Genomic DNA, 19,282 nt, shown 5'->3' on the forward strand with positions numbered 1-19,282 from the left:
CAGGATCATTGGGCGCACCAGTGACTTAGCCCGCTGAGCCAGCTACTTGCGATTTAGCCCACCGGTTAACTTGAATGGGGATAAAACAATTCAATCGTGCAAATCTTTTAGACTTTCTAAATGTGATCAGACAGAACAGATCAAATTCTGATAGTGAGATGAGTCATTTCACGGGGTTGTGATGCTCAAAAAAAATTATCCGTTGATTTACAGACGTGTCTTTCACAATGTAAGTCTATGGGAAAAAGTCTTTTTCGGCCCAGTAGTGTCACGTGACGTAATTACACGGTTTGGCCACTATGTCAAATTGGCTTCACAGCCCAGTGCCATTCCTGGGGGCTTGATCCATCCCCGGAGCCCACCCATGGATGTATTATAAGAGCTGGATACCGGACTAAAAATGGCGCCCATTCAGTCCTATAGAAATTGCTCGCCTGGCGCATACACCAAAAAAAAATTTCTAGCTTCCAGATTTGCTTCTGCGTTGTGCGGCCCACTGAATATGCGCAGTAGTGTTTCCCCCACGCTCGGCACATAAACTTTACATTGTGATGACGTCACAGATTTTTAAATCGCTTTTCTCGGCTTGAGGAAAGTTTTACAATTATGAAACCTCCATGAATCAAAAGTTCATAATAGAATGAGTCATAATTGACGTTGTTCGCAGTTCGAGGTGTCCTGTCAACAGTTTTACTGACGTTTGTTTTACAATGGTGGTCTATGGGGAAAATCCTTTTTGGGCTGCAGGGGGATTTTTTGCTGCAATACCGCGAGCGGTCCTTGGGAAAAAATGGCTGCAAGGCTGAGCGGCGGTGCACTATCCAGCTCTTATTATACATCCATGAGCCCACTTTGTTGCACCACCATGTTTCTACAGTAGCCCAGAACGGACAAATCAAACTGGCTCTAGAGAGGGCCCTTCACATTTCTCATGAGTTTTGCGGCCACCATATGTTCTCCTACATGCTTGGAAGGAGACGGGGTTGCAATATGCCACTAAATCCTACACACTGGTCCTTTAAGATCTGTGGACTCTGTGGACACCTTTAAAAAGCACCTCCCATTTGTTTAGACTGTCCTATTTTCGATATAATTCTGTTTTTGTTGTGTTGGATTTATGCTTTATTTCTTTTCTGAAGCACTTTGTGACGCCTCTGCCCTCGAAAGGTGCAATATAAATAAAGTTGCTTAGGCCTACTTACTCTCTGACTCATTTAATTAGGCCTACTTACTAAATGCATCTTGCACACACTATAGGGTTGAGTGACGTGCTGCGACGTCACGTCTCTGTGGGCGAAATATGATGCTGCAGGTGGTGCACGTGGTCTGTTGTTTACTTCTTCCAGGAACGCTGGAGTGCTGCCGGAGAGGAGGGGGGGGGCGGTAAAAATTGTGAAACAGCTTTCCTGGATAGAGTTACATTGCTCAGCATTTGGAAAAAAAAACACCCGTATACCGACATTCACGCCAGGAAAATGTCGACCTGAATTCGCTGTTTGTTCTGTTAAAGCTCTTTTAAACAGCGCGAGACTTCAACAGTATGTATTGTTTTGTTTCACAGCTTGTGCCAGTTCAGCATGCAGTCTTGTTCTTTCCTCTTTGTTCTCCTCGCAGGCACTTCAAGTTCAAGTGTCGTCAACAAAGCTGTTAAGCTTGCATGTAGCAGTTAGCATGTTTTCAGGAGGATTTAAGTCAAAGCAACAATGCAGAAGAAATGGAAATGGTGTTTTCCATAATGTTTATTTTGCTGAGATTTTAAATGTAGCTAACAGCCATGTTGGATTTTGCTCAACATAAACATAAACATGTTGGACATAGCTAAAAAAAACAAAACATGTTTGGTATTGTAATTACAGCCAAACATATGTGTGTGTATATTCTACATTGTGTATATTTCTTTTAAGCAACATTGTTTTTACATGTTATCTCCAACTCTCATCACCTAAATTCATCTTTTTTTTTCTAGATAAAAACTAGAATGCTTCAGCTTGGAGGCTTGTTCACCCAGTTTCATCTCAGCCTGAGAGCTCCAGAAAGTGCCCAAGGCCAGAGCCCACAGACACAAACACTACCTGATTTTTTAAAACATGCCAGGTAAGTGTTGTAAAGCTATACTAATCAGTATTCTTATAATAACAGTATATCAAGTGACACACAGAGAAGCATTACCCAACTTTGCATCCCATTCAGCTCTACAGAGCATTTTAGCATCTTTAAACTCATTGTTTTGCTTTTACAGCCTGCAACTTTACTGTTTTCACATCATCATTAACCTTGTTTCCAGAGCAGGCTGCTGTTGTCATAGAAAAAGCTCTGATAAACCCACTGTACACCGCCTGACCAGCACCAAATGGCAGACAAACAAAGTTAGCGACTAGCTGGTGAAGAAAATGGAGCATTTAGAGACTTCAGAGCCAGATTCCTAAAAGAAAAATTAATCTTGTACTTACATTCACTGGATGGACAGAAACACAACTCCAAATAAAGTCTAATGTTGCTCTGTGTCTGCTGGTTGTGTAAATAGGCAGCTGTTTGGTAAAATAACACCTTTATAAGGTGATTTTACACTATGTCAGTGTTTTGTTTACTGTTAACAGGTTGTTCAGTTGCCCCCAAGTAGCTAAATAATTAGTTAATGCAGGTTTAAGTTTTGTTTTACTCATGTACTTTTGCACAAAATCTAACTTAATGTTGTTATTTCTATTTTTGTCTTCCATGTAATTCCACTGTAGGAAACTCACCGGGCTGAGAAAAGAAGATGTTTACTGCAATCTGCGGATCCCCGACCAGTGTCAGACAGTTAAAGATGACATCAACATTATTATTCTCACAGGTTGATATCAAGAATGAAATGGCATGTCATGAAAGAACTGAAAAAAAAAAACATATATAATATTGATATCGTGATATATGCTGTAAGATTTAATGTTGTGTGGGATTTGGTCATTGTAAAATCAAGATATATATATTTCAGTGTTGTCTTTCAAGCTGAGCTACACTTAAGTGAGCTGTGAATTGTTCCAATAAGCCTTTTTCACAGCAGACATTTTGACTTGTACTAGGAAAACACAGGTGTTACTAACAACAATAACAACAACTCTGTTCTGTGTGTCCCAGTAAGACACGACAGTGTTACTTTACACTAGTGTTCCAAGTCTGTAAATTTTGACTTTTTAATGCTTTATTTTCCTTTTGCAAAGGCCAGGGGATCTTCTGCATAGATGTAAAACCCTGGAGAGGCACAGTGTCCGCTCACAACGAAAACTGGCATGTGCAAGTGAAAGAAGAGGACCAAAACTTTACTAATACCTGCATTGAGCAGATTGAAGATCCCCTCGAAGCTATCACGGTAAACGACACACTTAATTGAAAGTTTTAAATACCATCGTGAAAACCTAAATGTCAAACTGGCACACTTGTGTCCAAGGTCCAATCAATTGTCCAGTAAATTGTTTTCATCCAAACTCCAGCCAGGTTAAGAGATTCTGAGTCACACTAACAATTTATATGTAAATTTCAAACACTACAGCGGGGCTTCCTAAACTTCCCAAGTGGCGGCACTTCATTTGAAAGGCCATAATTATGTTCACAGAGGGTGTTGAAAGCAGGCAGGTGCCTAAACACAGCTGTGACCTTATGTGCATGGGTCAGTTAGGAGTCATTCATTTCCATCTCTATAGATGCTCAATTTGGACTGGAAGCTTGACAGAAGAGTCTGATGGCAAACACACACACACAACATGATTTAAATAGTTGTGCTTGAATTGGAGGTATTAACTTCATTAATCTACACAAAGCAGATTCAGCTGAACCATCTGTGCCAACTTCAGGTTGTGTAATGTATTAAAATGGGAGCTATTAGAGAATAAAAAGTCTGAATTTGTGTGTCAGTAAGGCCATTATTCGACAGGACTGTTATAAATACAGCACATGCTGACAAATTTCTCCTCTCTGGATCTGTTAACTCTCAGGCTTGATTTGACGCGATTTGTCGATTAATTAGAATCAATAGAGGTTTTATCGACAACTGATAATTGATTAATCATTTGCTATTTTTTTCTTAATTGTATCATCAGTAATCTCTGGATTTTGGACTGTTGGTTTGACAAAACAAGTTATTTAAAACACCCTGTACCAATACTTTTAACCTTTACTTTAAAGAATACAAACATGTTTTTTTTTTAACAAGGCTGCTTTTTAATTTAACAAAGAATCAAACATCTAAAATTTGCAAAATTATGATTTAAATCTGAAACTCTCTGAGCAAAGCAAAAGTAAAGAAAACCACAAATCTGACCAGGCGTTCAATGTGAGCTTTCAGTACTCGACCGTTTTTTTATTCTCAATGCAACAGACACATTTTAAGTATTGAGGTTTGATACTCAGCCGTAGCGATGGCCATTCATTGCATCTCACCATCTTCTCTTCCAGACCAAGACAGTGGACTTATGTGGCCATTTGACGAGCAGTGGAGTGTCTGTTCCCCAAAGCCTCTTCTTCCCTAGGGTCATCTTCCTCTCCCCAAAGTGCGAGCTGGACGAGGAGCTGAAGAAGAGGAGGGAGCTGGTCTCCCACAGCCAAATAGACAACTTCCTCAGATCTTTCAGGGAGGGCTACATGGCCTGGATATCAGATGCACTGACTCCCTCCTGGCTGTCTGGTGAGTGCGTCCTAAAAGGTTTACAGTATTACTTTAGAGGCTGAATTGAAGTTCCAGTATACTGCAATAAAAGTATCAATCTTAACATAAATTTTTTTTGTCCTAAACCTCATTTTCTTAAAATCTCAAGAAATCAATGTCATTATACTGAAACAAGACAGAACACGGCAGACAACTGCTCTAGATTCAAGAACAATGATCTGTTTCCAATACTAATAAACTTGTCTAGATAACTGTCTAGAATGAAGTGCAATGTCTGCCTTATTCTGTCTTGTTTCAACGTAATGACACTCATTTTAAGATTTTTTAAAATACCTGATTGGTTTTGGAAACATGTTGGATTAATGTTACTGCCCTGTCCATTTTTTTCACTTGTAAAGAAAGACTTTTAGAGGACACGTGAATAAAGACATGATTTGGTTCAGGGTTCAAAGGAATTTATTTGTCACATATGCAGCATACATTTCATAAATAATGGCAGTGAAATGCTCTCTATTGGAGTTTGGCCCACTATACGGGATAATAATATCAAAAAGACTCAACTCATAAAAGTAGAAATGAACAAAAGGACACACAAAAACAAGAAAAGAAACTTCAGTATCAACTTGAGGTAGTAAGGCTTGAGGTGAAGTTTTTTAAAATGGACACAGATCGAAGTGTATATATTTGTGCAAATATTGTCATTAAAAAGAGTCCGTGCAGTTGTGTAGAGTTCCAATTATCCTCTTTCCATACTCGAACTGCCTGGGGAAAAATCTGCGTATTAACTCAACTATAGACTATAACTTCATTAAGCCCCTGACAGGAATGCCACTATCTCACCTAGTGTTTTTTTTTAAATGTTTTTTGTCCTGCAGGTCATCTGTCGTACAAGCAGATGGAGTCAGTGCGGGAGGTCCTGAGGAGGGTGGGAACCTGGGATCTGATGCGGCTGCACTGTGGTGAGCAGCTGAGAGGAGACTACCAAGGCTGCCAGTACATCGCTCTCAACCGGCAGGAGATGGACACACTCGAGTTTTCCAGACTCAAGACTCTGTCAACTGATTCACTGTGGGCCCTGCTGGGACACACGCCTCAGGTCAGTCCACTGCACTGGCTCCGATGAGCTACCAGGACCAGAGGTACCGTCTGTAAATGTGGGCTGAATACTGTGTCCGTGGCTCCAAATAACTAAAGCAAAAAGCCCAACATGAACCATAAGACCAGCAGGTGGCAGTAGTACTTTATGACTGTCTCAGTTAATTGTCAGAAATTCCCCTCTTGTTCTGGGAACTGGAAAAAAACAGGTTTGACATAGGTTAAAGACTGCGAAACATGACAGTTATTTAAAAACAATTAGAGTAATTTTTAATTAACAAATGTCAGGATATTACCGTATAAACATCAGATGAAGTGATTACAACACAATTTTGGCCAAGAGCCAATCAATTATTTAATTAATTCAAACCTGAAGAAATAAATTATTTAAAATTATCAGGCTAATTCCAACTAATTACAGGTCTGATTTATTTAGAAGTAAAGCAATTACAGTTATAGTGGTCCTTTTTCTGAAAAATGTTCATGATCTAGAGAAGCCGAGTGAGGCTTTTTTTAACCCGTTTGGCTGCTTTCAACTGAGTGTACCCTCTCAGATCATTTCTGTAAACACTCTTAGTGTTAATTACTTCCTCAATTCTGCAGGCCTTCACTTTCTTATTGACATAAGTAGTTCTGTCGGCCTGCATGGTGCTCATTAGCTACATTCACTTGATTGAATCAAAAGGCAAGGCAATTGCACAGTCTAAAAGGCATCATTTGAGCCTATTCAGATTCTCATATCGCTTGATGTTTGGGATTATTATTGTTTGTTTTATTGCAAGGCAATGAATTAATTTGGCTAATTTGTTAAACGGTGTCTCTCCAGGTGGCATGAAAGGAAATGTCAAATGTCACTACAGCAATGAATGTAAATGTTGATGATTAACTAGTTGAATCCGAGTGATTATGATATTTACACAAAATTATTTTGGTGACATTTTTATCCAAATGCACTGACATTAACACTTAATTATTTTTGCTTGCACAAAAGCGCATCACTCGAGCTTGTTAAATAAATGTTGCTGAATGAGGTAAATGTTAGACAGACAAAGGTCACAGCTCTTAAGGTCCAGTGAGTACAACCTCCTGCATAGCCTCCCATTACAGATTCACACCCACCCTCAGCACCCAAACACTCAGCCTGGGCTTTCCTTACAAACTCTACACAGGCTTCAGTTCACCCACCCCCCAACATCCAGACTGTACTCTCCCCTCTCCCCTCCAGCTGCTGTGTATTTGATACATGACCCAACAATCATTAGACAGTCTCCAGCGGGCCCTTTTCTTGCCGAAGGGGACACACACGGCGACAACAAAATATATTACTTTCAAAGAAGTATTTGTAAATGGAGGCAGCGTGAGGCGTACCTCTTCCCCATATTTCACAGGGAAATGTGACTCGGAGAAAATATGATAAATATGACCCAACAATCATTAAGATATCTTTTTTAACCTACTAATGGTTTGTTTCTCATTATGAGATTTCATGTCTTTGTATTCAGCTTGGACGATCAGCAAGAAAAAATGATTTTGCCTTCGGATTTGTACAATAAAATCAAGTAATGTATTTTAAGATTTTGCTCCTTTTGGACTTCAGCACTCTGTTTTTAGTAAAAAAAAAAAAAAAAAAAAAAAAAGAGATCTCTGCTCGTGTGCAGCAGCTGCCAAGAGAAGCTTGGGGGGCGGCAAAGAAACCTGATAGCTCCCCCAGGCGTATTTTCAGAGCCCAGAAATAATGCATGCTTTTGATTTGTTACTTGTAAACACACAGGCTAGAAGATCTGTGATATGACCTACAGTTTCACTCAGGCATCTGTTTGGTTGTAAGAAATGGCACCAGATGTATCCACAAAGCTACCGCGGAGGCACTAGGTGTGTTTTCTGTGGGCGCAGTCAATTACTCTGTGGAGAATGGGATGTCTACATGTCCCCAAAGTGGAGAATGATTGAGTAGAGTGGCTGTAATTTATTAATTATGGTCTATATTCTTAGACCACGGTTCTGGCTTCATTCAATTTGTATGGATTGAGGGGTAATTACTGTGTGTGTGTGTGCGAGTGTGTGTGTGTGTGTTAGGGAGAGGAAGAATGAGCTAAAGATCTATTCATGTCATAAACTAAAGTGCAGATTACTTACGTTGTTCATCCTTATGTCATCTCCTACTCTGATATTTGACTGTTTCATGAAGCTTTTGTACCAGTTTATAGTATAATCTCAGTTTATTCAGGAAGCAGAAATGGAGCCCCTGTGTTAAAAAAAACAACTCTCCTAACTCGCAGTCAGCATATAGAGTGTCTACTAATTGCAAAGCCGAGAAACAACAATTGAGTTCCTTCGACCGTAACTTGACTACACCACCCTGTCAGCTGATTAATAGAAACGAGCCACCAGGCGAAAAGCTGCAAATTCATCGACAACATCTCGGCCAACGCAGAGCAGCACAAAATAATCAGACCTCTGTTGCCGGAGATACATCTCGTCTCTGACTGTCTACAGATTCCTCACAGATGTAGCTTGTTAATTTAACTCTGCGGTGACATTCCTCTCTGTTTGACCATCTCCCAGGCTGCACGCGTCACAGGCCTGTAATGGACAGGCTGGTGCACTCGGTGCTTAGCACAGAAAAGGCAAAGATGGAGACATCAACCGCTTTGTGGTGCTAATGAATGGAGGCACACAAAAGGCCAGGAGCTGGCCATTAACAAAGCCTACAAATTCTGCTGCCTAAATAGAGAATATTGGCAGCCACTGTGGCTTTTTGGTCTCCAGAGGAAAAAAAAGTATTTAGCCATTTAATGAAAATGTATGTAGTACCCTTTATTCATGTATACAATGAACAAAGCACACACATATATAACACACATATGATTTATAATAAGAATTCTCAAAGTGGTAGCATCTTATGTGTGCTACTTTAAGTAAAAAAAAATCTATATGAACATGGTTGCGCTTGTAATTTCGCTAAAAGCCTGTGTACCTGTGAATAGATGTTTTTCAAACCACAGCAACACAGGTATTATAGTTCAGTCACCAGACACAGACCAAGAAAAGCATACTTAAAAGTTGTTTCAGTAAGAGAGCAATTTATCAGATTGTGAGTCCCACAGAGTTCACTGTTCATCGGCTTCATTATCTACCCGACTAAACCTGATAGAGAGATGATTTCTGTACTAAAGAAAAGTTTCAAAGAAAAGTTTTCTGAAGAAATGCCCATGAAAGAAAGATCTATTAGTCGCACAGCATTTTTCAACAGAAATGAAAATTGTGGGGAAATTACCAGGATGTTCAGATTTCTGTAATTGCAGCATCGCTCTCGAAAGGAAACTGAAATTGGAAATAATTTGCACCAGAGTGTGTGTAGGAAGCTGCAGAGGAAAGCTAACCATGCAATTACACATGAGAAGAGTGCTGCAGAATCACAAGTGTCTGTAATGAACTAGTGAAGACACCAGCACTTATACAGTGGAAGGCAATGATAAAAGCTGCCTTGTAATAGCATGTGATTAAACTTGGTAAAATCTATTTTTTCACTGGAGCACTAAGCCACAGTGAAGAGTCCCATGGAGAGATTCTGCATCTGTCAATTTGAAGATGACTCAACGTGTTTCCTCAAAATTCATCACCCAGCATGCTTTACCAGTCATTTTAGAGGGCTCTTCAAGCACTCTTTTGTTAATTTAGTTAAACATCAACCGGTAGAGTTCATGTTTTACACATTCCTACTTAACACAGGTAGGGATTGAGTTTCAGTAAATTTGAATACATGTTTAAAAAAATGCTCCAAGCCATTAATATTCATTACAAAATAATTCCCTTGAATGTGGAATGAGCTATGGTTGTGCCAGACACACAGTAGGTAATACTATCTGTGATAAATATTGTATGCATACACTGTTCTATTGTATATTTAATGCATGTATCAACAACCAGAAAAAAATCACAAAAGGAAAAGGCCTAGCTTCTGCATATGCATTTATATTTAAAATCAATATTATTAAGAATATTTAGACGGTATCAATGTACTTTATGGACATTATATTGCAACTGTATGAAAAATCACATGTAAAATAATCAGATTGATGTTTAATGCAATGAAAAAACCAATCAAATGTAAAATCAAAACAAAAAGTAATTGTGTTAGGTTTATTACTTTTTGTTTGGAATAATTGATTTTGACAACATATTTATATATATATTATACGCAAAATACCAAATATTGTCTGGTTCCAGCATGTCAAACATGAGGATTAGATGCTTTTCTTTGTCATGTGCAATCGTGAACTGAATATTTTTGAGTTTTGTACTGTCGGTCGGATCAAACAAGAAATTTGACAACATCACCTTTGACTCTGGGAAAATGTAAAAGGGGATTTTTCACTGTTTTCTGACATTTTTAAGATGTATTTTCTGATAGTCATGAAAGTAATCATTAGTTGCAGCCATAATGATGTGATCACATTGTCATAATACGGCTGCAGTCAAGTCAATAATGATATTGAATTATCAACCTAACAAGACCATTTAGGCTTCATACAAGGTTTTTGCTATTAATGATTCTCTGACATCATCCGTTTTGGCATCGAGTGCAAGATTTAGTATCTAACTGAATTTTTTCTTCGGTCACTGGTCATAGTGATGATTTTATCTTGATAAAGTTTGCTCTGTCAAACAGCAGCTATTTGTTTTGGGGATTCAGGATATTACAGTGATCCCCGCAGTATAGGCTGTAAGATCGGATCAATAGGGATTTGTGAATAATGAAGAGGCCGTGTGGAGCAGAAACACTTAATTACAGTTTCAAAAGCCATTCTCATTAATTGAGGAGAATAAAGGTGGTGAAGTGGACTGAATGGCAACATTAGAATTTTTTATCAGTGACTTTTTGGGGTTTTTTTTATCATACAACAAGACCCTAACTGACAGCTAAAAAACACAAGCTGCATTGGCAAGTTATTATTCTCTCAAGTTAGACATTTATCACGAATAATTTCTGTGTTTGACATTTAATATCATAGTTTATTTTGCGTGCTCTGGCCATTTCCTGTGACCACCTGTGATCAGAGTATCGTTCTTTTAATGTAAAGGCTAATATGCCGCATATCCAGACAGTGTGTGGCCACTGTGTGCAGCAGATACAGTAGATAATTGACAGCCCTGCCATCTGTTACAGTTATGTGAAATTATGGATAAACTAGTTAACAGACACTTTGGCCCATTGTCTGTTGTTTTGATAATCACCCTTAATAACGGACGGCATCAATATGGTCTTTAAACCTGATTTGGGAGTTAATGGAGTCAGATGGGGGCAGTCAGTGTATGCTCTGGGGGTAATGCTGTTAGAGATGTTCGTAAAGAGCAAATTAAATCAGTCATAGATTGTGCCCTCTCAAGTCAGCCAGACAACCAGACCCATTGAGGAGAAAAAGGAGGGGGATTCATATTTTAACCTCTTGCAGAAAATGCACTTATGTGGATGGAAATAAAGTCAGAGCTGGGTGAATGGATGTAAATGGTTATTGCAGAAAGTCTAATGGCTTCCTGTTATCTGAGGCAGGTTGGTTGGAAAGCAGAGACGTAGCTATTCAGAACTTAACCAGCCATCTTTTGCGGTCATGACTGTTGGCAAATGTAGTTATTGGATATTGAAGTAGACTGTAACGTCACCAAACAAAAGTTTAGGCATCTTAATCGATGGTGCAAATGTGGACCAGATAATTCAGCGGACCAGTTCAATTACAGTGTTTGAGTATTTCAAGCAGAATGCATTGTAGTGCCCTGTGTTTTTCAAACAAGCAGTTATAAAACTGAGCTGAGGGTGAATTTATTCTCCTGTAAGACTAAAACAATGTTTATTTATTGATCTGACTTATCTGTTGGTCAACAGAAAATTATTTGACCAGAATTTTGATTACTGATAATCAGTGAAGTCTATTATCAAGGTAAAATAAACATTCAGTGTTTGCAGCTTCTCAAATATGAGGATTTCCTGCTTTTCTCTATGATTGAAAAACCTCTTACCTTCTCTTTGAGTTTGTTAATTGGACAAACCAAGCTTTTTTTTTTGACGTTTTATACATGATTAATTGATTAAATTAAAAAATAATTCTACATATTCATCAATGTTAAAATAATTTTTGCAGCCCTACAGTCCTCATTGCAGCAGGTATGAGTGCAAAGATTCATTCTTTACATCGATACATCAATTATGAATTATGCAAATGCAATGCATCAATCTGCTAAAAGAAATAATCGAACCAAGTTGCTCTTATTTCAGCAACGATCTGAATAAAACACTTCAAGTCATTATAGTTGTACTGAATCAATGCTACTACGACTACTGCTGCCACTTTCACAACTATAATTACCACTAATGAGGGAAAATGTGTGTTTAACTTGAGAAACTGTTTAACTTGTTTAACACTTTGAAATTCACCCCCATTTGAGAGTCATTCACCTAAATTAAAACAAACTGTCTGTTTATGATCTTTAGACCCTTGTAATGAATCAGGATTACAAGGACTTATACCATTGGACTGCCAGATTGCTTTGAAGGCAGAGACACCAGTTTTAAAGGTTTAATTTATATACTCTGCTGTGTATTGTGACTGGATTATTTTTACAAGGCTTTTTTTTTTTAAATTACCACAATAACCAAAAAGTATTTGTAAAAGCCGTCCAATTAAGTCCTACGTAGTGCTTCTCACAGGTGGAACAGTTAATTGAAAAAGTAAATATGTTCACTTTGGTATCTTATCCTAAAAAATTAGTGAAATAATAGAAATCTCACTGTTTTTCTCTTATTTTAGAATAATAAGAAGAACATAATTCTGCTGTTTATTTTTCTCCTCTCAGGAGAATAAGGTTTAGTTTTATATTATTGTATATATATTTAATAAATATACACTTTTGGCCAATTGTTACAGAATCATTACAGATCTATTTATAACGAATTGAGGAAGAAAAACAATTATTTCTCCTGAATCGAATTGTCAACTTGAAGAATCAATCTGAATCGAACCGCTGATAATCCAGCAGTTCACACCTCTAGAGCAGGTTGTTAATACATTCATCCACTGAGCCAAACCACACAGTGTTTACCTAATTGCCTTGTTACATCCAGCTGAGATGACAGCAAACCACTTTTGGTCTGATTCCATCGCATTTGGCTTGTCGACAAAGATGTTTGATGCGCCAGAGGTGTGTTACTTGGTGTTCTTCCCCATCTGTGTCTGGTGAGACACGGCGTGGAACAAAGAGCCCGTCGTCTGAAGCTGGTGTGGCGTTACGCTCACTCAGAGTTCACCTGAAACACTGCACCCATGGCTCCAGGTAACAGCCCCCGCTGACTGATACCCCACTGGGATTCTTTGACTCTATCAGGGCAAGAATCTGAACTTTGTGAATGGAAATACACGCAGGTGGTGACACGTCCCTAACCAATTACACAGTTCCTTACATTACTCATGTTTGTCAGAACCTGTCAGACCTTTAGTCACAAATAATTATTCTTAAACAATTAAGATGTGGTCTGTTTTATTCGTTTTATTTTTTAATTAGAAGAACCTCTTTGGGTGTCAGTATACCATTGTGGCTGAGAATCTATGCCATAAACATCCCTACAGGTAGAAGATAAGGAAGCCAGTCCTGCTCTGCAGTGGAGATTGCTATCAGCTATTTGTAAAGAGATGTTTCTTTTTTTGGACGAAGAATGAGCTGTCGTCTTGAGTTTAGGAGGGTAAAAGGTGAACAGTGAACCAGAGGCAGGATTTATGACTATTAGCAGACGGTAAATAAGAAGAAGGAGTTTGTCTGGTTGAAATGTGAGGAGTGATGTCATTCACACGACTCCCCTGACACCGAAAGTGAGAGGCAGTACAGGGGTAGACACCGTTAGGTGAGCTCTCAGCCCTTTGTGTGACACCCAACCTTAGCCCCGAGGGTCCTATCCTCACTGTGAAGTGTTATACTCACACACACGTACACACACACACACACTCAGGCCTGTCTGTGCTTGAAATAGTAATGATTCTTGTAAACTTGTGGACGATTCACAGTCACGGTAAATCTTAGTAACTATGTACTGATATGTTTATCTTTGCTTTTTGTGCAAGCGTGACATGCTGCATTTCAGTAGTAGTGTAGGATGCAGATTGCACTTTGAATTACTTTTTTTTTTAATGTCAGAGACTCATCTACACTTTGCTCCTCTACTGTAAATTAGCAACAGTATCGTCTTTACCCTCAGACACTTGTCTCAAGTGGCTGAGAGGTTCACCTGCAGTGACAGTTCCTGTATCTGACACACCATCCCTACAGATTCAGAACAACACCTGGCGGGCAGGTAGTCTAGACCACACAACTCCCCTCTTTGAGTTGATGCCAAAGATGGCAGCATTCTTCCTTCCTGTACGGCATAACATTTCAAATCATACAGTATGTCTCTGTAGATTTTTTACTTGATAAACGTTGACTCATATCTTGTTACATAGCCAATCATTTTTGGCATTAAAATATTTTGTCTTCTGATATTCCAAATCATTTTCCTTAAAGTGGAATTTTTTGTTGGAAGTTATGAATACAAGTTTACGTATTCTTGCAAACTGCAACTCATGAATAATTGATTTGATAATCAATTAATTGTTTTGAGCCACTTTTGATGAAAAAATGTCCAAATCTCCTGTTTCCAGCTCAAATGTGAATATTTTCTCTTCTTGTGATAGTAAATGGAATATCTTTGGGTTGTGGACTGTTGATCGGGCCAAAAAAAAACATTTGAAGACGTCTCTTGGGAAACGGTGATCGACATTTTTCACCATTTTGGGACATTTTATAGACCAATCAACTAAGCGATTAATTGAGAAAATAATCAACAGATTTACAAATAATGAAAATATTTATTAGTTGTAGCCCTAAATTAGATGCTACAGAAACATGATCAATTTAAATGGCTGAAAATCAAAAATAAAGTACAATTAATCCTTAATTAATTTGCATTAATCAAAGCATGATTATCTATTACTATGTCCAGTTGCAATTTTCTAAACATTTTATATGATTATAATAACAAATATAGAGGATTGTGTGGCCTTGATGGAGGTACTGTATGAAGGCAGTATGTGTGTTTCATAGCCTACGGTGCAGCTCTTGCTGAAGTGAAGTGAAGAATTGTTCTACTTCTGTTTTGAATATGGTATCTCCAGTATTGTGTCTGCGTCTCTGCGGAGCTGCAAAGGTGAAAGAACTCAACTTTAGTTCCCTTAAATTATTTAATTGCTGATTACCAACTCTTACGTTTGACTATGATTTGCTAGAATAATTTCTCTCACGTGTCTTTGTGTCGGTTTATGAGCCTCTCTGCCACCAGCTGTCATGGATCTATTTTTTCATGCATCCCAAATTAATAGACACTCACTCATTCTGAAGTGTCTGATGCTATTGTAATACAAGCCATGTGGCATTCGGCCAAGGCTGCATTATAAGACACAATTGTTTAGCCTTTTTCTCTCTGTCTCTGCCTGTTTTAATGCACAGTAATAAGTAAGTAAATGGTGGAAAGATGTGTGTCTGAAATCGCGGTGGCCTTTGTTGCAGATAATTAGGTTAGCAGCAAGAGTGTGCAGGTGTTGAGGGTGTGCTGCGCGCTCGTGGTGTGTTATCGACTTGCTCATATTCGTAGGCTGTCAGGGGTGTCGCACTTCCCATCAGCCCCAAAGCTCACCAACCTCTTCACTATTAAAATGATCACTTTCAATAGCAGACAAAGGAAAGAGGGAACATATCTAGTGCAGGGTATTTTCCCCACCTCTAATGCTTATCTGCCTTTTGATGTCGGCGTAATAAAAGGCCTATTGGGCTTCCACAATGACCTGCAAAATGGACAAGGGCCGATATACTGGGCTCTGACTGTCGCTACCATTAACTAAAAGGCCCAGACATTATGGAGAGCTGGGGATGAAAGAACATGGAAAAAAAATAATAATTGAAAAATTGCCTAATACTAAAGTGAAAGAAAATGGAACTGTGAAAAGGCACTGTAATATTCTGTTATCCCCTGTAAATGCAGCCAAACAAGAGATACAGTGAGGCATTCTTTTTGAAATGGATGTGGTTCAATTACCTGCATGTCTAAATCTAGTTAAGGCTTCCATTGTCAGGCTCAAATGTAACAGGCTGTTTTGATGTAGTGTTAAAGCATATTATGCCCTACAACCTACATAAAATCAATAGAGGTATGACTCTATTCAAGATCTGGAGGGGAATTAAAAAAGCTTGTAGCGAGAACAAGGTTAATTTAATATTTATTCTGTTTCGGACTGCCGTTTGGTTCACTGTTCCAACAGAGTGGCACAATATTTTAGCGGGAATGTTCTTTTACAGTTTTTATTTACGTATTTTTAGGGCCATTTCATTGGGTGACTAATTGATTCCTAAAATTAGGGTCTTCTCGCTGAACTGACAGTTCCCCAAAAAGCCTGGATTGTTGTTAAAGCATCTAGGTTCAAACTGGGCTACAATGGTTTCAAAAGTGAAAAGTATTTTTTGTTTTTTTGTTTTTTAAGACGTCATATATAAGTGTTGCTTCATCTTAATTTCGAAGACTACATTTCCATGTGAAATTGCCTGCTATAAACTAAATATAACTATCATGCTGGTGAAACAGCTGTTATATATAATCTAGATGTCTAAAAATGTTTACATAACAATCCTGTTTAGCCCTGTTTTACCCTAAATATCACCAAATCTATGCTTTCTGTGTCATACTGGACCTCAGGTTTGAATTTTTACTTTACTCATCATTAAATGCAGTCCCTCGTCCAATAAGCCAGTATCAATAAGTGGCTCTGCAGTCTACAATACCACAGACTAAGCAACAGCTTGTGTATGTAGAGGTCAAAGGTGAAAGTTATGAGTGTCTGTTTAGCTCTAGCCAGAGGTCAGGAGGTCTCAGTCAGGGTCATGATCCCAAAGAAAAGCCCTGAACATCCACATACAGATCCATTTTTATAACCTTAATTAACTGTATTCCCCATTTCTCTTCCCCACTCTGCAGGTAACAGTTAAAATGTACAAGCGTGGATCTCACAGCTGGCTGGGTAAGTCCCTGAGCGCCACCGCCACAATCCCCTCCAACACGTGTGTGATCTTCAGGATCAGCGGGGAGGAAGAAGATGCCAAAATCCCAGCAAACACCATTCACAGCATCACACTCAGCATATGACGGCATGTATCAGTCAATAAAGAGGATAGCCATCAAAACATTGGAGAGGAGGGAGAGGAAGCATTTTTAATTATGTTGCATGTGCAACTGCAAAACAGCCTACAAATCAAACTCTCAATGTAGCTCAAACCAAATTACATTTTTACTGAGTGCCTTTTACTATATGGTGTTTGTATTTTTTTATATTGTGCTAACAAAACAGATTCTGAATGTCTTTGTGTGAATGTTTATTGTAAAAAAAAAAAAATAGAAAGAAAAGAAAAAGCCACATTTGCCAATTTTCCTGATTCTCTCATCCTCAGTGGCAATATTATGTTAATGAAGATGGTTTCAGACAATTAGCCTGATTAACTTTCTCTTGTTTTGAATTTCTAGGGCTGGCCCACACTTTACACTAGCCATTAATTAATCATTATGTTAGCTGATTGTGTCACATCAGTTCAGGATTGAAGTGTTTAATGTGTTAATTGTGGCGGTTAAAAACTGGTGGCCTCCAGCGCGATGAGGGCAGGGCATGTTACTGCCTCTATTGGTTTAATGGGAAGTGATTTACGCTCTGTTTAGATGGTGTAACTGCAAGGTGCTTTATTAATATGCTCCACCGCACAGAGGAGACGATAACGTATTCAAGAGCGCACAGGCGCAGCCACCAGCACCATTCATAACTGTGTCTGAGTCACTTTCCATCAGTTACCAGGCTTACACAGCTGCGCTAACAGCTAGCAATTGTATTTACTGTGCCTGGTAGTGGCTAAAATGAAGTTATTTCCATCAAGATATCAGTGCCTTTAGCTAATGCAATAGAAGAAGCTCTCTGTGTTGATGGTATCTCTTTGCATGGCATCTCTCTACCTGAAACATCATTACACTGTACTCAAGCTCCTCACTTTTTAAAATGTCTTTTTACAATTTTACCTGAGGGACAGATCAGTGGCAGTTGTACAAACAGCACTGTGTTGTTTACATTTGTAGGCACACATTTTTTAGACTCCGGTTGTTTCAAGATCTTGGTCATCATTGCTTGAAAGTGTTTTCGATGAATTTATCTCTGCATATTTATTTAAGAGTGTCCTCAGGAACTTTCTCCACAGCACTTGACAAACAATACTGACAATATCAGATGGTCTGTGCTCAGAAGAGCTTTTAGGCAATTACTAAATGTAATTCTGATCAGTTATGCGTGTGTGCAGGTTTACTGTGTCTTAATTACATGTCAGTATGAATATTTCATTGAATATTCTCTAAACTTCAAGCACTTTCAGCATCAAGCCAACTTAAGAAGCATGATTGATATACACACTCTTCATTGACATTGTTTTAAGCATGGTTGTTTTATTCATAGGTGTGTTATTTAGTCATGTGTTTTTATGTTTACATGTATTTTACCTTCTGGCGTCATAATAAAAAGATTTAATGCTTCTCATAATTTAGAGTTTTTTTCTTTCACTTTCATCGTACCATAGTTCAGGGTACTTTGTGTACTCTTCACATGTGAGTAGATCTGCATGGTGTGAAGGATTTTTAAAGATGAACCCCATATTCAAAGTCATTTGTCACTACTGGGCCACAAGGTTTCATCAAAGCCTCACTGGGGAGATGGAGGGCATCCATCAACATCTCACTCTGCTCTCTGAAAGCATGCAGCACGTCTCCAGTGCAGTAAAGGACTAGAGATTAGGAATGGATGACTGGTCACAGGGACAAAGGGAACTCTTGTTGGGCAGGGTGGCGGCAACTGGGAGGGGAAGCTGAGCGGAAATGGACATGGTGATCAGACCAGAACATAGTGTGACAAGGTAACAAGGTAAACTGATCCAGCCTGCAATTCCTCTGGAAACTGAATCAATGAGGGTTCTGTTAAAATGGAAATCCTGGATCCTGGATATCGCATTTGGGTGAATCTATAGTACAATGTAATCAGCTATAAATATACAGTTTTCCTTTGCAGTAAAAATGTACATCAGGAATCTTATAGTTTTGACTCTCTAAGTTAGGTGTTTTGACATGCAGAGAGACATAGTGAGCCGGTACATCCAGTAAGTGAAAAACCAAAGGTCTTGACCCTGCTGTAAGACCAGGTGTCCAACTCTGACCTCTGGCCGTTTTACACAGTCCCCTGGGCTGCTAGGTCAGGTGAATGGTTTGACCTTTCCTTTGGACAAAACACATGGAACTGTAGAGTTGCCCGGACATGAAGGACAGATCCCTCTCGAGTGACATGCGAAGGAACAAGCCACTGCCTCAGCCACAGCCATTCAGTAGGAAATCTTGCACCACAGTGTTGTATTCATACAGGCCCGTACTCGAGAATATAACTGTTTCTCCTC

General features: G+C 38.8%; 1 protein-coding gene across 1 annotated transcript; it reads left to right on the forward strand.

The window, feature by feature from the left end:
• The first annotated feature begins 1,330 nt into the window (after window positions 1-1,330).
• si:zfos-911d5.4 (uncharacterized) lies at window positions 1,331-18,374 on the forward strand. The gene is made up of 7 exons (XM_067576290.1): window positions 1,331-1,538; window positions 1,967-2,094; window positions 2,733-2,833; window positions 3,201-3,349; window positions 4,432-4,660; window positions 5,518-5,738; window positions 16,788-18,374. The coding sequence occupies exons 2-7, from the start codon at window positions 1,979-1,981 to the stop codon at window positions 16,953-16,955; spliced, it is 984 nt and encodes a 327-aa protein (XP_067432391.1). The 5' UTR covers window positions 1,331-1,538; window positions 1,967-1,978; the 3' UTR covers window positions 16,956-18,374.
• Window positions 18,375-19,282: the final 908 nt, after the last annotated feature.

Source organism: Thunnus thynnus, chromosome 20, assembly GCF_963924715.1.
Source record: "Thunnus thynnus chromosome 20, fThuThy2.1, whole genome shotgun sequence".
Taxonomy (NCBI): Eukaryota; Metazoa; Chordata; class Actinopteri; order Scombriformes; family Scombridae; genus Thunnus; species Thunnus thynnus.